General features: G+C 38.1%; 1 protein-coding gene across 4 annotated transcripts in view; it reads left to right on the forward strand.

Annotated features, from left to right (window-relative positions):
• The window catches only part of DCDC2 (doublecortin domain containing 2), a 183,771-nt gene extending 166,367 nt beyond the window's left edge, over nt 1–17,404 (forward strand). For 3 of the 4 annotated variants that reach the window (XM_036026448.1, XM_036026446.1, XM_036026449.1), the window contains 2 exons: nt 9,261–9,566; nt 12,668–17,403. In XM_036026448.1, coding sequence (XP_035882341.1) covers nt 9,261–9,566; nt 12,668–12,772 — 411 coding nt within the window. In that variant the 3' untranslated portion in view covers nt 12,773–17,403. Of the gene's footprint in view, nt 1–9,260; nt 9,567–12,667 lie in introns of all 4 variants that reach the window. The other variant, XM_028511125.2, reaches the window with a different exon arrangement.
• Nucleotides 17,405–17,844: the final 440 nt, after the last annotated feature.

A 17,844-nucleotide genomic window follows, 5' to 3' on the forward strand; every position in this document is an offset into this window, starting at 1 on the left:
TACCCCTTCTTGATTCTAGTGAAACACAAGAGTTGTTCTTCCTGTAGAATGTAGTATTCCACAATTACTCATAGGTATGAGCTACTCCTGAAATGCCAGAAGATGTATATACTCTTTGGAGAAATGATTTCTACCTGAAAATTGGTTCTCCTTAAATTATAGTCACGAACTAGCCAAAATTTGACAGTCAGGGCAGAAGACTTTAAGCATAGGTAAAAATATCTTCCTGATTTATTGTCTCTACAATGATATGTTTCTGTTTTATAACATGAGTCTTAATAAACAGTGACATGGTGATGGACTTAGAATAAATCTAATAGTCCTGTCTTTATGGCCAAACATCATTCTGTCAACAATTACTCCTATTTTCTTCCAGTTTTCAATAAAATTTATATTTTTAGATAAAAATTTGATCTTCATTTAAAGAGGGATTATTTTAAGGCATTACTACAATTAGAAATTTTAAGCAAGAATGCTTTTTTGAAGTGACATTTTTATGACCATCTTATTTTACACGTGGTTTAGAGCTTTGCCGTGCAAAGGGTCATCTGGGGATGTGTTGGAAATGCAGAGGCTTGGAATTGCTGACTCAGAATCCTCATTTAACAAGATCCCCAGGTGAGGGAGAAGCACTGGCTGAGAGGACACTAGCTGGAAGGAACTATTTAGCATCATATTGAGTTGGGGGTATTGCTCTATACATTATCTCGAGAAAAGAGTTATTATACTCCAGTGGTCAAAAAGGAATTCCTGTTCCTCTCTCAATTTTGGACAAGTCAGTGGGATTTGGGAGAAGTTTATGCCTTTTTCTTTATCTGTGAATTTGGATAATAACAGTTTTTACCTCAAATAATTGTAAGGTTAGTTTCTATAGAGCCAAGGTTGATATTTCCCCATTATTTCATAATTATTCCAAACATTGTTTGAAGTGTCTACTTGATAGCAATCCACATGCACCGTTTTCTTACCACACCTAAATAAAAAAGAACCACACACTGTGATTAGAGTGTGCTAGAGAAACCTGACAGGTGTGATGAGGGCACAGTTGACTGATGGACTCAGGAAGGCTTTATTGGAGAAGGGAAGGTACATGTAACAGAGGGGAAGGAGAGCATTCTGGGTGCAGGGGAAGCAGCCAGGGCACTTTCCAGCTTCTTCCACAGAGGACGCGCACTCGCCCTGCCTCTTCCTGCAGCACTGCTGTCATGGAAAGGAGGGCTGGGTTTGGCCTTCCCACTCTGCCAAATTCAGACAGCCCTCTCACCTTTATGAGGAACCTGACTTCCCTAGGCTGTGCCAAAGGGCTCTCTCCCTCAGACAGAGGGAGAGAGAAGAAATAATATGCATATAAATGTGAATGTGTGTGGGGGACACAGAAGACAATGGTAAGGGTTTGAAGGCCTGCCATAACAAAATATCACACACTGGGTGGCTTAAACAGTAGAAATTTATTTTCTCATAGTTCTGGCAGCTAGAAATCTGAGATCAAGATGTTATCAAAGTAGGTTTCTTTTAAAATCTCTGTCCCTGGCTTCCAGATGGCGTCCTCTTCCTCTGTCTCCCCATTGTCTTTACTCTGTACAGGTTGTGTTCTAATCTCTTTTTCTTATCAGAACATCAGTCATTGTAGATTAGGGCCTGCTCTAATGACCTCATTTTTAACTTAATTACCTCTTTAAAGTCACAGTCTGAGGTACTTACAGGGAGTTAGGACTTCAACATATAAACCTTGAAGGGACACAATTCAGGCCTAAACAATGAGAAAATGGGGTTTGTCTCTGATTTGATGCTGCCTAATAAGTCAGAAAATAATAGTCAGGAAACAGAGTCAGTTTTTTATGTCTGTAATAAAGACTGGCAGCAACTAGTACCAAAGGGAGAAGCAGAGACTTGGAACCCAGCTCAACCCAGCCAGTCCCTCTGCCTTGTCAGTCAATTAGTCATGTATTGTGGGCGGGGGTGGTGGTGGTGCTTTTTAAGTGACTGGTTTCCATGATGCCCAGGTTATAAACTACCAGGACCACTGTCTTTCTATTGGAACTTTTGTTTATTTTATTTTTTATGACATAAATGAAAGATGTTGTCACCTACTGGTCATATACCCCTTGGCAAGTTGCTTAATTTTCTTCAGGCTCAAATTCCCACTCATCATGCCTGCCCTACTACTTGGCAAGTTATAAAGAGAAAATAGATATGGCAGTGCTTTCAGAAGCATAATGTGCTGCCGAAATGTCTGTCATTATTATACCCCTGACTGGCTACTGCCAACCTGTCATTCCAACTGAAGACGGTTGTGTGTTACTTAAGTCCATATACTAATTTATGTAAATCAACCTTGTTTGGTATCTCTTTTCTGGCACATTTGTATTCCTTTTAAGAATAGATAGCAGTTCAGAGAGAAAAAAACTATTGGGTGTTAAATTTGTTGTGAAAATACATGCTAGGGAACTCAGAAGCCAAGAATAAACATAAGACCAGTGATGATTAGTTTTGATGATTAGTTTATGTGAATCACACCTAACAGTCTAATGGACCAGAAGGTGAACATCAGCATGTGTTTTAACTGTGTTAACTAATAAGGACAAGATAGTTGTTAAGTGTCTTGATACCATTTTTGGTCTGTTTTCATGAACTATAGAAGGGATAGTACTTTAACTGGCCCACTAGTTTATAATTTCATTAGTACAAATCCTGTATTATAATGTTTTATCAGACAACCTCTCAGCTCCTTCTATTCAATAGCAAGAAGAATGGCATGACAACAATAATAAACATATATACGAGTACATGTAGCTTGTTTGGTTTACAGTTGTCTTCTATGTTCATGGTCTCATTTGGGCCTTACTATAGCCCTGTGAGATCATTACTATTATCCTCAAATTCCAAAGGGGACTCTGAGACCAGGTGAGGTAAATTCTCTGACCTGAAGCTGTAGCATAACCATCAGACCATAGGTGCCTCATCCTGCACAGTATAAAGTTTGCATCGCCAGTTGATGTCCCCATTGCAGAAAACCTCAGAAGACATATCTTGCTCAGGAAAAAAAAACCCTGCCCAGTGATTTTCCTTGAGCATGAACACAGTCTCTTGGGACCACATGAGAAGTGGCTGCTGCAAGGAGGGGAGGCGAAGTCATGTGTGGGAGCCCTGCTTCCCTGCACTATAGAAGGATGGTCAGTGCAGATGGATGCTGGAAAAGGCTCTTTTTCTTCTTGTTTCTCTTCCTCCTTCCTCGTTCCCTCAAACTGAATTTGTAATTCCTTACTCTTACTTTTTCCTCTGGTACCCCTGCTCCTTTCTCTATATAAATTGTTAACATGAGGATATATGTGAGGCTCCTTGAGGCGGGGTGGAACATGGACTGCTGTGCACGTGACAGCCTTTGCTCCAAGAGCTAACACTGGTGTCACTCCAGCTGTGACTGTCGCCACTTTGCCGGGCACTCAGGCAGGTTCAGCCAGATGGGAAGAGGATGAGAAATACTTGGGAATTTTGAAGAAACAGAAATATTTTTTTTCTGGGGGTAGGAAGGGGAGTGGGAACCCATTATTAAAACAGAATGTAGCTATGTAATAAGTATTTTTCTAGCACTTTCTATATTTCAATTCAAAGTAAGCTGATTTCTCAAATTTTGTTAGTTTCATTCAGCTTCCTCATTTATTCAACACTACCATTGACCTACTACCAAAAATCACACATTTTGTGAAGGGAAGCTTTTTATACTAGAGGCAAGTAAGGTGGCTGTCAGGAGTCAGATTGTGGAGTAAAACAGGGAAATAACCGTAGGTCCCTAATTTAAGGGACACATTCTTTGGATGCCTTAGTAGACACAGAGAGGTGGCCAGATAAATAAGTAAGTACCTGATAGTCAGAAGTTTGGATATATAGCTCTAAAAAAATTGAAGTAACATTTTCATAACAAAATGAACCATTAATCATTGTTAAATATACGATTAGGTGGCATTCGGTGCACTCACAATGTTGTGCAACTATTACCTCTATCTAGTGCCAAGACATTTCATCACCCAAAAGGAAGCCTCATACCTGTTCAGCAATCACTCTCCATTCTTCCTCTCTCCTCTCCCCTCTCCCCAAGCCTGGCAACCACTAATCTGCTTTTTGTCTTTACAGATTTACCTATTCTGAATGTTTTATAGAAATTAAACCATACAATATGTGATTTTCTGTGTCTGTCTTTGCATATAGCTCTTTAGCTCATGGCCGGGCTCTCAGGACAGAACTGTTCTAGCTGTGAAATGTGAGGAGCCTAGTCTTGCTGGTGGTCTTCAAAGAATCCTGTTTGCCTGAGTGAATCCTCCTTTGTGAGAGTTCTAGTGCCAGGGCTGGGTGTCAGTTCTGGGTTGTGGGAGGGGTACCAGGTTCCCCTTCAATGTTTTTTCTATAGCAGGAAAAGAAGGAAGGGGATTGAGGAAGTGTACAAGTCACTCACTTTGTCTCTTATATTTTTCTTTATCCTAAGGAATAGCTCCCTTCCACCGTGGACACCCACCTTCTTGCAGAGGAAGGCTTTTTTTCTTCTTTGCAGGCCCTCACGATGGTATAGATTTTATCTATGTGTGTGTGCATGGATGTAAAAACCAGTGTTCCTTCTGGGGATGATTTGATTGATGTATACACTGAAAACATCTTTAATAATTTAATGCCTACTTCAAAGGAGATTACACCAAAAAGCACATTGCTTTTCATTTATTCATTACAGATCTGTCATAGCAGCATTTTTGCCCTGAATTGTAGTGTCATAGTAATAATAAATTTTGTTTTACACTCAGTATATTTTAAAGGACTATAAGCCTTTTAACTAATGTTACTGTCTTATTTAAATTGATCAAATTGGTATTTCAGCACCATGATCTTGCATTTCTTGAAGCCGAGCTAACTAGATATGGATTCATTTGATGACTACTGCAGTAGCTGTGCTGGGAAAGTCTCACAGAAGTAAAGGGATGGAAACGTAACCCTGCTTGTTTGTGGTGGCGGTGGTAATAAGAGTGAAGAGAGCAGAGCCTGAGTATGGGGCTTTGCATTTCCTTCCCCTTCAGAAGAGATTAGAGCATTTGTCAGCCCTTTGCATTAAAAGGAGAAAAAAAAGTAAATGTATTTGGGAATTGGGAGTGAAGAAAGGGGTAAGATAGGAAATACAAACTAAAAGCCAATGCACATTTTGCAGCTTACAGGTATAAATCCAGATGTCAAGAAAGGAAAACAGACCTTTTCTCATTTAGAAAAGAGGTAGTCAGTCACCTTACCAGAGTTTAGCAAGCCCTTGTAATATATTCCCAGAGAGTCAAGGAACATATCCAGATTTTTAAATGATTACAACAAATTTTTAGGGTTTTTTCTTTGAATATTTTATTAAAATATAACCTGTCTTTAAATCAAAACTAAAAGTTTCCCTGAATAGGGAAGTGTAGGCACAGTAGGGATTATAACAATTTTAGGAGAGTGATCTACATTTATCCAATTCTCAGAGATAATTTAAAAAGAAATCTTATTGGTCATTAGTGCTGTAGTATTTCTGAATTTTTTCAAATGTACTGCTCCAGGTACTCTGCCTAACAAACTTGGTAGTGTGTCCTCCCTAAAGTAGTGCTGCCGGCTGCAGATGTCACATTTCCAGCCACTGAAAGTACACCTGAGTGTGCTTACACGGCCATGAGGTGACATAGTGTCATCTGTGATTTGTGTAAGGGAGAATACTGGGACTTTGGGGAAGAACTGCCTCAGTGTCAGATCCCAGCCCTGCTTGTTCCCCTGTGTGATGCCAGAAGTGTTGAGCCATCCCTCATGGTCCTTGTTTGTGAAGTGGGTATTAGAAGCATGCTTCGTAGGTTTACTGTGAAGGTTGCATGAAATGATGAGCACTGAGCATGACCTTCGGCACAGACAGGTGATGAGTATGCCTCTTGTCTATTATATTCACCCACAAACACCATTCATACCAGGTTTTGGAAGTCTCAGTGACCAGACGTGAGAGCAGGCAGCAGCCTGCCACGTCCCACCTTGGATGCCCCTTTCCTGACACGTGCCCTTACTGCTTCTCCCCTTGTGCCCTGTTATAGCACAGTTGTTACCGCACTGCTCTGAGTTCTCTGTTGTCACAGATGTGTTTGTCTCCTAATGCCCGGCATCTGGGGTACAGCTTAGCACACACCAGTGCTCTAGGCCCATCTGCTCAAGTCATGGTGGCTGAGAAGCCCCCAAATGTCTGCTAGGGTCCCCTGGTGAGTGTCCCCTAAATCCCTCAGAGCCACCAGGAAGGGACCTTGCTGTCTCTGGGTCTTCTCCTGGCATCCTCTGACATGCTAGTGGGGAGCCACCCACAGTGATTCTCTGACCGGGCTCCCCACTCCAGCCCACTCCCATCTGGAGTCCCCTCCCTGACTTCGTGTCTTATTGTGGAAGGTCTCCGACTTCCTGGTGCTATTTCCTTTCCTGCCCCCCAGAAGCCTTTGCTCCTCAGTGGTGTCTGACCCAGAACATTCAATCAATTCTGTTTTTATAATGACAGTAGCCACCCTTTTCTTTGCCAAACTCCTCTGCTCCTGACTTAAAGTGTGTCTGCTTCAAGGCATGGTCACATTTATTCCTATAGAGTAGGGGTGGGACATGGGTGTAGAGATCAGGATATACTGTTTTCTTTATTTTGCTTTATTTTTTATTGTATTTTTCCATTACCATTTATCTTCCTTAAAACCTCATCCCCCCTGCAGTTACCACACTGTTGTCCATGTCCATGAGTACTTTTTGCTTTTTGCTTAATCCCTCCACCCCCAACCTTCCCCCATAGTTGTCATCTTGCTCTCCTTTATGAGTCTGTCTCTATTTTGTTTGTTAGTTCAGTTTGTTCATTAGATTCCACCTATGAGTGAAATCGTATGGTATTTGTCTTTCTCCAAGTGGCTTATTTCACTTAGCATAATGTTCTCCAGGTCCATCCATGCTGTCATAAAGGGGAAAATTTTCTTCTCTTTTATGGCCAAGTAGTATTTCATTGGGTAAATGTCCCATAGTTGTTTTATCCACCCATCTATGGATGGATACTTGGGCTACTTCCATATCTTGGTGATTGTAAATAATGCTGCCATGAACATAGAGGGCGCTTCTCTTTTTTTGAATTAGTGTTTTGGGTTCCTTCAGATATATTCCCAGAGGTGGGATTGCTAGGTCAAAAGGCAGATCTATTTTTAATTTTTTGAGGTATCCCTACACTGTTTCCACAGTGGCCACACCAATCTGCCTTCTCACCAACAGTGAAAAAGTCTTTCCCTTTCTCCACATCTTTGCCAGTACTTGTTGTTTGTTGATTTATTGATGATAGTCATTCTGACTAGTGTGAGGTGACATTTCATTGTGGCTTTAATTTTCATTTATCTGATGATGAGTGACATGAGCATCTTTTCATATGTCTATTGGCCATCTGAGGAATATACTCTTCAATTCTGGGATATTTTCTCATCTTTATTCATTTAGGTCTTAGGCATAAAACCCAGAAATCCTTAGCAGCAGTGTGGGTTACATTTCATGAATCTCTTGTCTTTCTGTGCCATCTGGCAGATCTATTTCCATTCCGCCGTAGCTTCTGCCCAGCATTTGGCCTTCCCAAGGGCCTTGCCCTGGTCAGCACACTTAGGCATGGCCAGGGCCCTACCTATACTGTTTGACATTAAGCATCTGAATGAAAATTTGAAAGATGCAGCCTCACTGTACTATTATTAATCTGCATGATGACAAACTCCATGTTTTTGGAATATCTTAAAAGCAAGTATTTTTCCCTTAATTTTAAAAAGTGCATCTTTGATATCATGTAATCAAATTTAAGACTTTATTCTTGACAGAGTATAGGAATTCATGGTTCAACTTTTTCTTCTTCAAAATAATGTTGTGTGGAATTTTATCCTGAATTTTTAGTTTATTTCTTTACTTCTAAAACTGAAAGCTTATGTTAACTCATTATGTAAACTGTTAAGACCATTAAGAGTTCCATAACAAGTATTTGGGCAGTGAGAAGAGAACGGACTTTCAGAGCTGGAGGGGAGGTCAAGGTTAATTGTGTTTCAAACCCTCATTTCACAGATGCCAGAGGATTAAGCAATCTGTCCAACATCAGACAGCTGGAAAGAGGCAGGTCTGCAGTCCAAACATTCTATGTTTTTTCGAAATAGCCTAGAAACCGCCCCCCCCAAAACCTATTATTTTATTGGGCAATCTTGAAATATAATAGCTCCAGGAAAGAATGTATCATAACAAATGGGAAGGGATTTTAATGTGCTTTTTTTCTTTAAGGATTTGTGATGTGCCAGGCACTGTATATAACTTGTTTCATTTGGTCCCCATGGAAGTTTTATTGTATTTCCATTTTATAAGTGGGAATCTGAAACTCACAGGAGTTAGGTAAAGCCAGTAAGTGCCTGGCTGGGACTTGACCCTGAGTCTTTCTCCCTCCAAAGTCTTGGCTCTAGAACTTAGCCTCCTGCTCTCTTTTAAAGAGGGCTTACATGCATCCAAATAATAGTAAACATGCCTAATTATACTTTTTAAAATACTCAAGCATTTATTATTTTTATAGACAGGACTAACAGTTTCTCAGTCTCATATCTGCATAACAATCAGTTTTGGTATTTGGAGGTATACTGTCAACTTTCTTGAGTATTGTGTAGAAAAGTGTCCACATCTGGCGCTAGAAAATCTGGTGGGTTCACATCCTGGTGCCATTACCATTGCCTCTTTATTTAGAGATATAAATACACATCAGGCACCAGTGGTGAGGATATTCTCTCCACCAAAAATTTCTCTTACTTCCTCCTCTGGGTTAGACACTCCACTGACCGTCAGCAAGGACCTTGCAGTATAGATTTCTCTCTGCCATGGGGGTTAAGAGCATTGGTTTTGGAGTCACATGCTTAGTTCTAATTCTGGCCATTCCATTTAGAAACAGTGGGATCTTGAATTAGATATTTGATTTTTTTGTACCTTAGTTTTGTCACCTGTGAAATAGGAATAAATACCAACCTCACAGGAATGTTGTGAGGATTAAATGAGAATACATGTATGAAGACTGGCATTCATTAGGCACTCGGTCAAGGTTAACACAATATATACAGTAAAGTATTAAGCAAATGTGAGGAAGTTTTACATAATAGTTATTATGTTATAGTCAAGTAAACTAAACATTATTATAACATGCAGAAAATGTCTGTCACACTTCTTATTGTAACCCATTATTCCTTTTGATCCATCAGAGACTAGCAGAAATAGTAGATGAGGAAGAAGATGGAGAGAAAGAAAGCAAGGATGCAGAAAAGAAGGAAGAGCTTTCAGGAATGAATGATGAAGTTGAAGAGGAAGGAAGTGGGGAGGCTACAGCTGCCTCTGAGAAGGCCGAGGAGATGCCGGAGCACCGGGATGAGCAGGGAGGTCCCGAGCGTGTCAGTGGAGGCACGGATGAAGAAAATGGTGAGGAACTGGATCAGGTCAATAATGAGCTTCAAGAGGCAGTGGAGGAGAAAATAAAGTCTCAAGGAGCGCCTGGCAATGAACAAGAAGAGGTATTTCTTTTCTTTTTTTTTCAAGATCTTATTTATTTTTAGAGAGAGAGGAAGAAAGGGAGAAAGAGAGGGAGAGAAATATCAATGTGTGGTTGCCTCTCACATGCCCCTTACCGAGGACCTGGCCTGCAACCCAGGCATGTGCCCTGACTAGGAATCGAACCAGCGACCCTTGGATTTGTAGGCCAGCACTCAATCCACTGAGCCATACCAGCCAGGGCTCAAGAAGAGGTATTTCTATTGCTTTTGCTCACTTGTGTGCATGCATGAATGTGTGTGTGCATACTTAGGGAGTTATTCTAGCACTTAGGACTTGCACTGAAACCACTTGTTGAATAGGGGATGGTCAGTGCCATTTACATGACTATATTATTTTAGTAAGTTAAGAAGTACCCTCAACCACCAAACTTGCAGTTTATATGTCCATCCTTCTTGCCATTCATCTATCCATTCATCCGTGTGTCCAACCATCCATCTATCCCATCCATTTCCTACCTTATTCTACAAAAAATTTAGGGAGCCTCCTAAGAACATATACAACAAAAGAGAGACACAAGTAAGAAATACAGTTGAGTTCAGACCAGGGAAGTTATAGACCAGCAAAGACTATCAAGACCAGTGAGACACAGACATGATTTAAACAACATTGTCTCTGTTATAGGTGACTTCTTTGCTCTCTAGAAATGTTACACTTTAGTTTGTTTAGTCCACTTTAAATGGATTAATTGAATTAAGTACACAATATTCCAAGCACTTAATAATATGCGGTACTATTCATTACTCAGCAAGGGGAAGAAATACATGTTGAAGACTCCTGCCCAGCCTGTTTTACCACCACAGCCCTAGAGCAGGATATTCTCAAGTCCTGACATTCCTCCATAGGACTGACAAAGTTCGACATGATGGGTTAAGTTAGATGCCGATGATGAACAGACTGAAGTTGAGTCTTTCAGTATAAGAGGCCAGTGTGCCCCGCAGCGTTCTCACAGTCTGCTTGTGCCCTTCCTTCATGTCTGTCCAGCAGCTCCGGGCCCTCCTCCCTCACATGAGCCTTGGTCTCTTCATCCCTGACAACCCCGTGATGAACGGGGTCTTCTTGATTGTTTTTTAGTGATTTGTCTGTTTTATCTCTCTTAGGGAGACTAAGTTAGTAATGGTAAAATGCAAAATGTTTTTGTGGCCAGATTTGAGTAACTAGTACCAAGTTATCTATAATCCACTGTATGGTTTATACAGAAACACTCTTAACATCTAAACACTCAATGTGTCTCGTCTTTTCTCAGCATGAGGTAATCACAGTCCAATTCTATAAGAAATTTCCCATACACAGTTCTACATGGCTATTAAAATTTAGCTAATTCTGAAGTTGATTGTAGCTAAATTAAAAACAGAATTCAGTCAATTACATGATTTCCTTTATTTCCATTAGGAAACAAAATTAATTTCCCAAGGAAGTAAAAAAAATGTTTATCAAGGGAAGCAAAATCTCTTGTGTGAGGAAGAATCTCATATAGGAAGCACACCGATGTAGCATGTCTTCGGTGTCCTGAAGCTCTTTGTTATTGTAGTGGCCTTTGAGGAATGTTTACAGCATAAAATCAAAGTATAAATTCCATGTGGGACAGACAGTAAAATCCAATTATGCATTTTTTTCTGGTAGTTTAGCTTCATTTAATGTTATAACCCAAATGGTTTTTTATAGAAGTAAATAGATTGCATGCCCTTCCATTCCATAAATTTAACTTTTAAAAACAGGCCTTTCATAGGAATTGGGTAGCAGGCAAGATCAAGGTTATATAATTTGAAGTACAGGTGTTAATGGTATGTATTGAGGGCAAATCTAAATTCTTGGGAACCAAATGAATAAGTTCCTGATATGTGACTAATTAGGAATTTTAAGGACTATATAACTGCCTAAGACAGAGTAGTTACCCACAAGAGATTCAACCTTATTTGACTCATCTCTCTTATAATGATACTGTATTTGTTTTCATTCTGTTTCTATTAGTATAGGTGCACTTTAAGCATACCAATTATATGAAAAACCAGATTTATATGAATTATTAATTATACATTAATAATTAACTTTTTCAAAAGAATTATTTACTTATAAAATGACTAAAAATTCAGTGTGCCACGTAACATTTTATTCCATGTAACAGTTCTTAGGGACAGTGTGACATGATTATAGGAAAACAGCAGGAAACACATGACAAATACACAGTAACCACCTGCCGTTTACTGAGCTTGTACTGTGTTCAAGATGCTACTTGAGACACTTCAAAAGAGAACAATGCAAAGAGATATTTTCAGCAATCTTTCTGTTTTAGAGCATAAACCACAGCCTGCGGGGAAAGGGACCTGGAGCTCATCCTGTTCTCCCCACGTGGGTGGCACTTTGGGGGCTGTGGAGCCTCCAGGATTCCATGAAGCAGAGCTTGAGAATCACCTAATTCTAACCACGGCCCCTTGGTTTTCAATCTAGTGGGGAAAGACAAATTATAAATGAGATGATATCATTAATACATATGAGGTGTCCGAGTGGCAGGGGCAAAGGCTGCTGCTGGAGAAATGCTGCCTCTGTGTTTTCATATCCTGTTCTGCTCTTATCTGCTTGCTAGTTTGTGCTGCTTGGTGCCATAGTCACAAAGAACTGGAGAATTCTAGTAGAAAACTAACAGAAGAACAGCTTGCATGGGACTGGATTAATGTGACATGAGGGTAGAATCACATTTTTCTCTTCCCTTTTCTCTGAAAATGCTAAAATGAAAAAATATGAACATGCTGTTGAAAAGAAAGGCTCAAAGGAAAATAAAGAAAAACATCAAGAGAAGAAAAAGCCCTTAAAAAGCACACAAGAAATAAGTCTGTGCACTTAAAGCACAGAGTGGCTTTGGGCTCCAGAAAGGGCTTCTGCACAGTGGTGTGGAGACTGGTGTGTCCACTGGGTAATGATTCACTTAAAAACACAGCTACCCAATTTCTGTTCTTAACTGAGTATTTATATGGTTAAATGGAATACTGAGTGTTTTTTCCTTGTAAGTGTTATTACCTTTGCAACTAAACCACTAAATATCTTTGTTTTGATCTGTTTTCCTCAGGCTGACTCAGACCCTCAAAGACCACCAAGGCCAGAAGTAAAGATCACTGGTCCACAGGAAAATGATGACAATAAACAAAGCGAGGACTATGCTGTTGTAGCATAGATGGCTTTTAAAAAGAGAGTATATTGATCATAAGAAAAATGAAGGGTTATAATACTTGGATAACACATATACTTATTGCTAAACATAACATGACAGTGTGGTTGAGAACTACTTACTGGATTCTAAAATTAGAGACCTAAAGGAAAGACTAGATAACTTTGAGTAACTACTAAAGGAGAGTGACTTCTTAAGGGATGTGTTCTTCAAAGTCGCTAAGTCAAATAAGAGAAGAGCAGTAGAGGAGAATTTGACTGGGAGGCAGTTGGGCACTGGTTTCTGTAAAGGCTGAAGAAATGAGATTACGTCTGTTGCCTACTTTCTCACAGTTAGAAGTGAAGTTGTTAGATGGCAGCATATGCTAAAGCACTTACATAAGAAGGCATAGTTTTAAACAATAATAGGAAAGCATGTATTATTTTTTAAGCAATAACTCTTGAATAAACAAATTATAATTTAGTTTCAGAGATAATTTGAAGATGGCAGTAGATTGAAATGTTTCCATGACTTGTTGACACTCTGTTCTTTCTTCCTCCTTAGCCAAAATCCACCTAAAAAGAATGAAAAAGAATGTGAGGTATCCATTTTGGAAGGAGGAAGTATTCATGTAGTGTATTGGTGATTAATATTGTCATGTTCCTTCCTTAAGTGCTTCAGGTTTTGATCCTTGTGGCTTTCAGGATGGAATTATAAAGGAACATCCAATTATATTACTGAGGCTGGCTGGATGGTGTGCAAATTCCTAGTATCCTATGGATTTTCACTGACCCAGTGTCCCTTTACCAGTAATATACCTCCCTGCTTCTTCATGTTAGGAAACTCAATATTGACTGTTCCAAAGACTGAATTTTGCAAAAGGAGAATGTAGGCTTATGATGAGTTTCTCATGCTCGATTTCACTTGCTTTTTGCCTTATTTCTGTTAGGAGACTGTCTTGTTACATTTTCTCCCTAAGGATATCAGCAAATACTTATTTTCAAGCCAGTTATATTTAGACTTTCTAGCAGATTCCTTTCCATATAATTAGAAATTATCTCATAGAAATTGTTGAAAAAAGTTTAAAATTGGTATAATGAAACCAGTTCCAAATTACTAGTTTGTGGGATTAGTAACTCACAATTGCCTTGTTAGATATATATGAGGAGAAACATATAAATAATATTTTTGTTATGTAGAAATTATAAATTTGAAATTTAAGCTGCTAGTGTTTTCATAGAATTCATTATTAATTGTAAGTTTAAAATATTTCCCCTCCAGGTTTTATAACCAACTATTTGGAATCAGAGTAGTTATATACAATACTTAATAATGCTATAGCAAATGGATATATTTTTCCTAGCAGCCACTTCAATATTTTCCACAAATAGGAAGAATAAGCAGAGACTATAATGTAACAGTATTAGAAAGAGATAATGATATGAGTATATTAATCTGAGAGGTTGAATTAGAGATGAGACACTATATTTCTAGCTTGAAATCTAGATCGTGCTGTCTACTAGTATGCATATTGTCAAATGGGATGATAAAATCGTCATAGATGACAAGCAACAATCTTGTGTTGCTAGGGAAAAATAGACTACCTGGTTTTTCAATGTTAAATTCCCATACTGGGCCTGGGTTAATGATTTTAAATCATCTGTAAAAATAAGGGATTAAATATAAGAAATTATATAACTGATTATCAAGGCATTTTTTTCTTTCTTTAATGAGATTTTCTCTGTTTTCCTTCCAATAAAGATATTCTGTGTCTTGTTTTTCTCCTTTTCTTCATCATCCTATAAAGCTTAGGTTTTCAGGAGCTTTTAAAAATCATATTAAAAGAAAACTATGTTGTTTTACATTAAAAACAAAGTTTTATATTTTTTTGCAAAGTTTTATATTTTAAATATATTTCAAGAAGGTGATAGGCCACAACAGTGATCTAACTTGAGGGGATGAACAACTACTAATCACTTAAAAAGAATAAAATGTATTATCTAACCAATGAAAACTATGGACATCATTTTGGAGATGACTTTAACATGAATAATGAAAGTTAATTCACCTCACAGATGTGGATGTTTTCTCCATGGGAATGGCAGCTGCCGGGGTAGAGTAGCTCCACACATGGAGACTCCCTGGCAGGTTGGAGACCATTACATGTGGAGCAGTGGAGATCTCGGTTAGGCTTCAGTTAGGGGCCGGGTTTTACAGAGCGAGGGTGCTATGGAAACTCATGTAGCTTTTACGTGATAACCAATAGAATGCTTTAAGGTGTTAGCTTTTATGATAGATTTCACAGTTTTAATTTTATGGAACTCTTGTTAATCTTAATTGATTTTATGATATTTGTAATCAAGTGGTTTATCAGTTGAATTAAAACATCAAAGTTTTGCAGATCAAATGAAGGAGATTTTAACTAAATCATTTTCATGCTAAGGATGTGTTACCCATTTTAGCATCTCTTAAGGTAACTATTGAGAATTCATGGGCTTCTAGTTATAAAACATGACACCATGATCATAAGATAACTTTTTACTCATTATTTTTTTCTGTGGCCATAAGGTGACTATTTATGAAAACATTTTTTAGTTATTTTTGGGGGGGATATTAGAATGCAAGGCTCATAGGAAGATTGTGATAGTCCATGCACTCTGTTCCATTCTGAGTGGTACTTCCTGCTGTTGTCTATAGAGACAGAACGGCCCATGCATGTGCGTGTGGCCCAGCATCAGCCAGCGACCTCTGTAGACCCACGGTTGTGCAGATGTACTAATACGAAATTATTCATACTAACTCCTTCAACTTATAGCTAATAAATCAACATCCTAAAAAAATTCACTAAATAACCTATCTTCTTCACAAAAGATGAAGTTAATTCAGCAAGGAAACATTTGTGTATTTAAAATTGTGGCTGCAGAACAACAGGGAGGCATCTTTGTCTTGTTAACGGACTTTCCTACAGAATTAGCTCTATACTTTCATTTTTTTCCCCTCAGTACATAGCAGAAACAAAATTTCAGAAAGTAGAATAGATTAATTGCTAAACAGAAAGCATCGCATCTGAACTGGTGCCAATTGGAATAGAAATAAACTATATAGACATACACATATACATAGGAAATACTTATACAGAGGCACTCACACAGTTTAAAATATTGAAAAGGCCTCTTCATTATTAATGGAATAAAGCTGTTTTGAGAGAGGCAATGCATTAAAAACATGCAGAGGAAATGCTAAAAAATGATGGATATCATGGTGCTTTAAGACTTGGTTCCCAAAGACTTTAAGAGATTTAAATTTCTTCTAAAAATAAGAAAGCCACCAGAATTTCAGTGAAAGATTTATTTTAGAGATGGGTAAATATATAGAAATCTTAGTTCTTGAAATAGTTACTGCACGTAGTTCTTTACTTCTTTGTCACCAGTCTTAAGTACCATATACTTTAAGTGCAGGATATTTTATACCAACACAGGCTTGGGCAGAAGGTTACTACTGCTTGTGAATGTGTGTGTGATTTACATGAGTGTATAGAGGACTCTTTGCTAACAAGCAGTCAGATTCACTACAAATAGTATAAAACTAGCCAACTCACGTTGAAGTTCAGTGCAGCAGCTTTGTAGCTTCCTTGTGTGAATGCAATGTCCTAGATGGACTCATTTTTTAAAAAGGTTAGTCTGTCATTCCAATGTGATGGACACAAAGTTTTGGTTATTAAATATCATGTATCTAAATATTATAAGATTTTTGCTTCTCAGAAAATGTCCTGGTATTATAGAAGGGTCTGATTTTTGCTCTTACCACATGCAATTAGTATATTTCCTACCATGAGGTCTAAGTGACTTGGGTAGAGAATGAAAGTGTGTCCCCACAGGCCAATAAGGAAGAAAGATATTGTTTATGAAGAGGCACACCATTCTGTAGGATATGGGGAATTAGGAAAGAATTTTAAAATATCTGGATAACCATAAAGCATCTACCAAATCAGGAGGTAACTAACAGAGCTAGCTCCATCATCTTAAGCCAAAACAATTTAGCTTAAATCCATGAATGGTACCAAATGAAATCTCTGTAGTTTCATCAGCTTGAACCACCTACTATAACTGAGTGAGTTATTGTCACCAATGCAACGGCATCTAAGAAGATGGGATGACTGTAGTTAATTTTAGAAGACGTTTAGAGAAAATCTGTGTTTTTGCTTCAATGTTTTCTTGTGCTTTAAATCTTTAATATGTACAGTGATAATGGGTGGTTATCAATGTTGTAAGTGAATTTTGAAGTTCACTTAATCAAGGAAGTAAGATTAAGGTGTGTTCATCCTCTTTATATGATTTATGTTTAGAACTTCTCTGTAATAAAAATTATTTTTTGATCAAATTTTGAGCATTAGGCTTTTCTTTATTAGTGCTTACTCTAAATCATAAAAGTTCACTGTATTTTATAAATAAATAGATCTGTGTTTTTATAATCAAAATGTGTCTGGATAGTTTATGATTTTGTGATGTTAATTCTTTGCATGACATTTTTCAAACACAATAGAAACTTGGTTTGAGCCATGTGGAAACTTAGCACATTAAAAGATTCTTCTGTTTCTGCTTGGCATGGATATTAAAGTTCATTATAAAGAAAACATCTTTATATCTATATATGCATGTTGGCAAAAATTTTAGGTATATTTTTTAAAAATAATTTTTTTCTTTTATAAAATGGTATTAGAAAAACACAGGTGCAGAAATTTTGTTATGATAAAGATTTAAAAGCAAAGAATAAGTTACATGCATTACATATTTTGTAGTGATATAGCTATAGGAGTAAATTCAGTTTTACCAAAAGATTGGCTAAAATTATGCTTCCATTTGTGGGATATGTATTACTTTCATTCTAAATGAATTCATTCTGAATTAAAGTATTTAATTCAGAATGTTTGTTTTTTCTTCATGTTTGAGAAACAAAAGCCGTTAAGCACAAGCATTTTGCCTCCTCGATATGTAGTAACGAAGTGAGTGTGATCAGGGACTCTCGCTGGAGAGGGACAGCACTGCAGCCCTGCGCAGACGGCCCCTGTGTCTTCGTTATTCTGTGGGAGTGGAGAAGCA

The sequence above is a fragment of the Phyllostomus discolor genome, chromosome 5 (assembly GCF_004126475.2).
Source record: "Phyllostomus discolor isolate MPI-MPIP mPhyDis1 chromosome 5, mPhyDis1.pri.v3, whole genome shotgun sequence".
NCBI lineage: Eukaryota > Metazoa > Chordata > Mammalia > Chiroptera > Phyllostomidae > Phyllostomus > Phyllostomus discolor.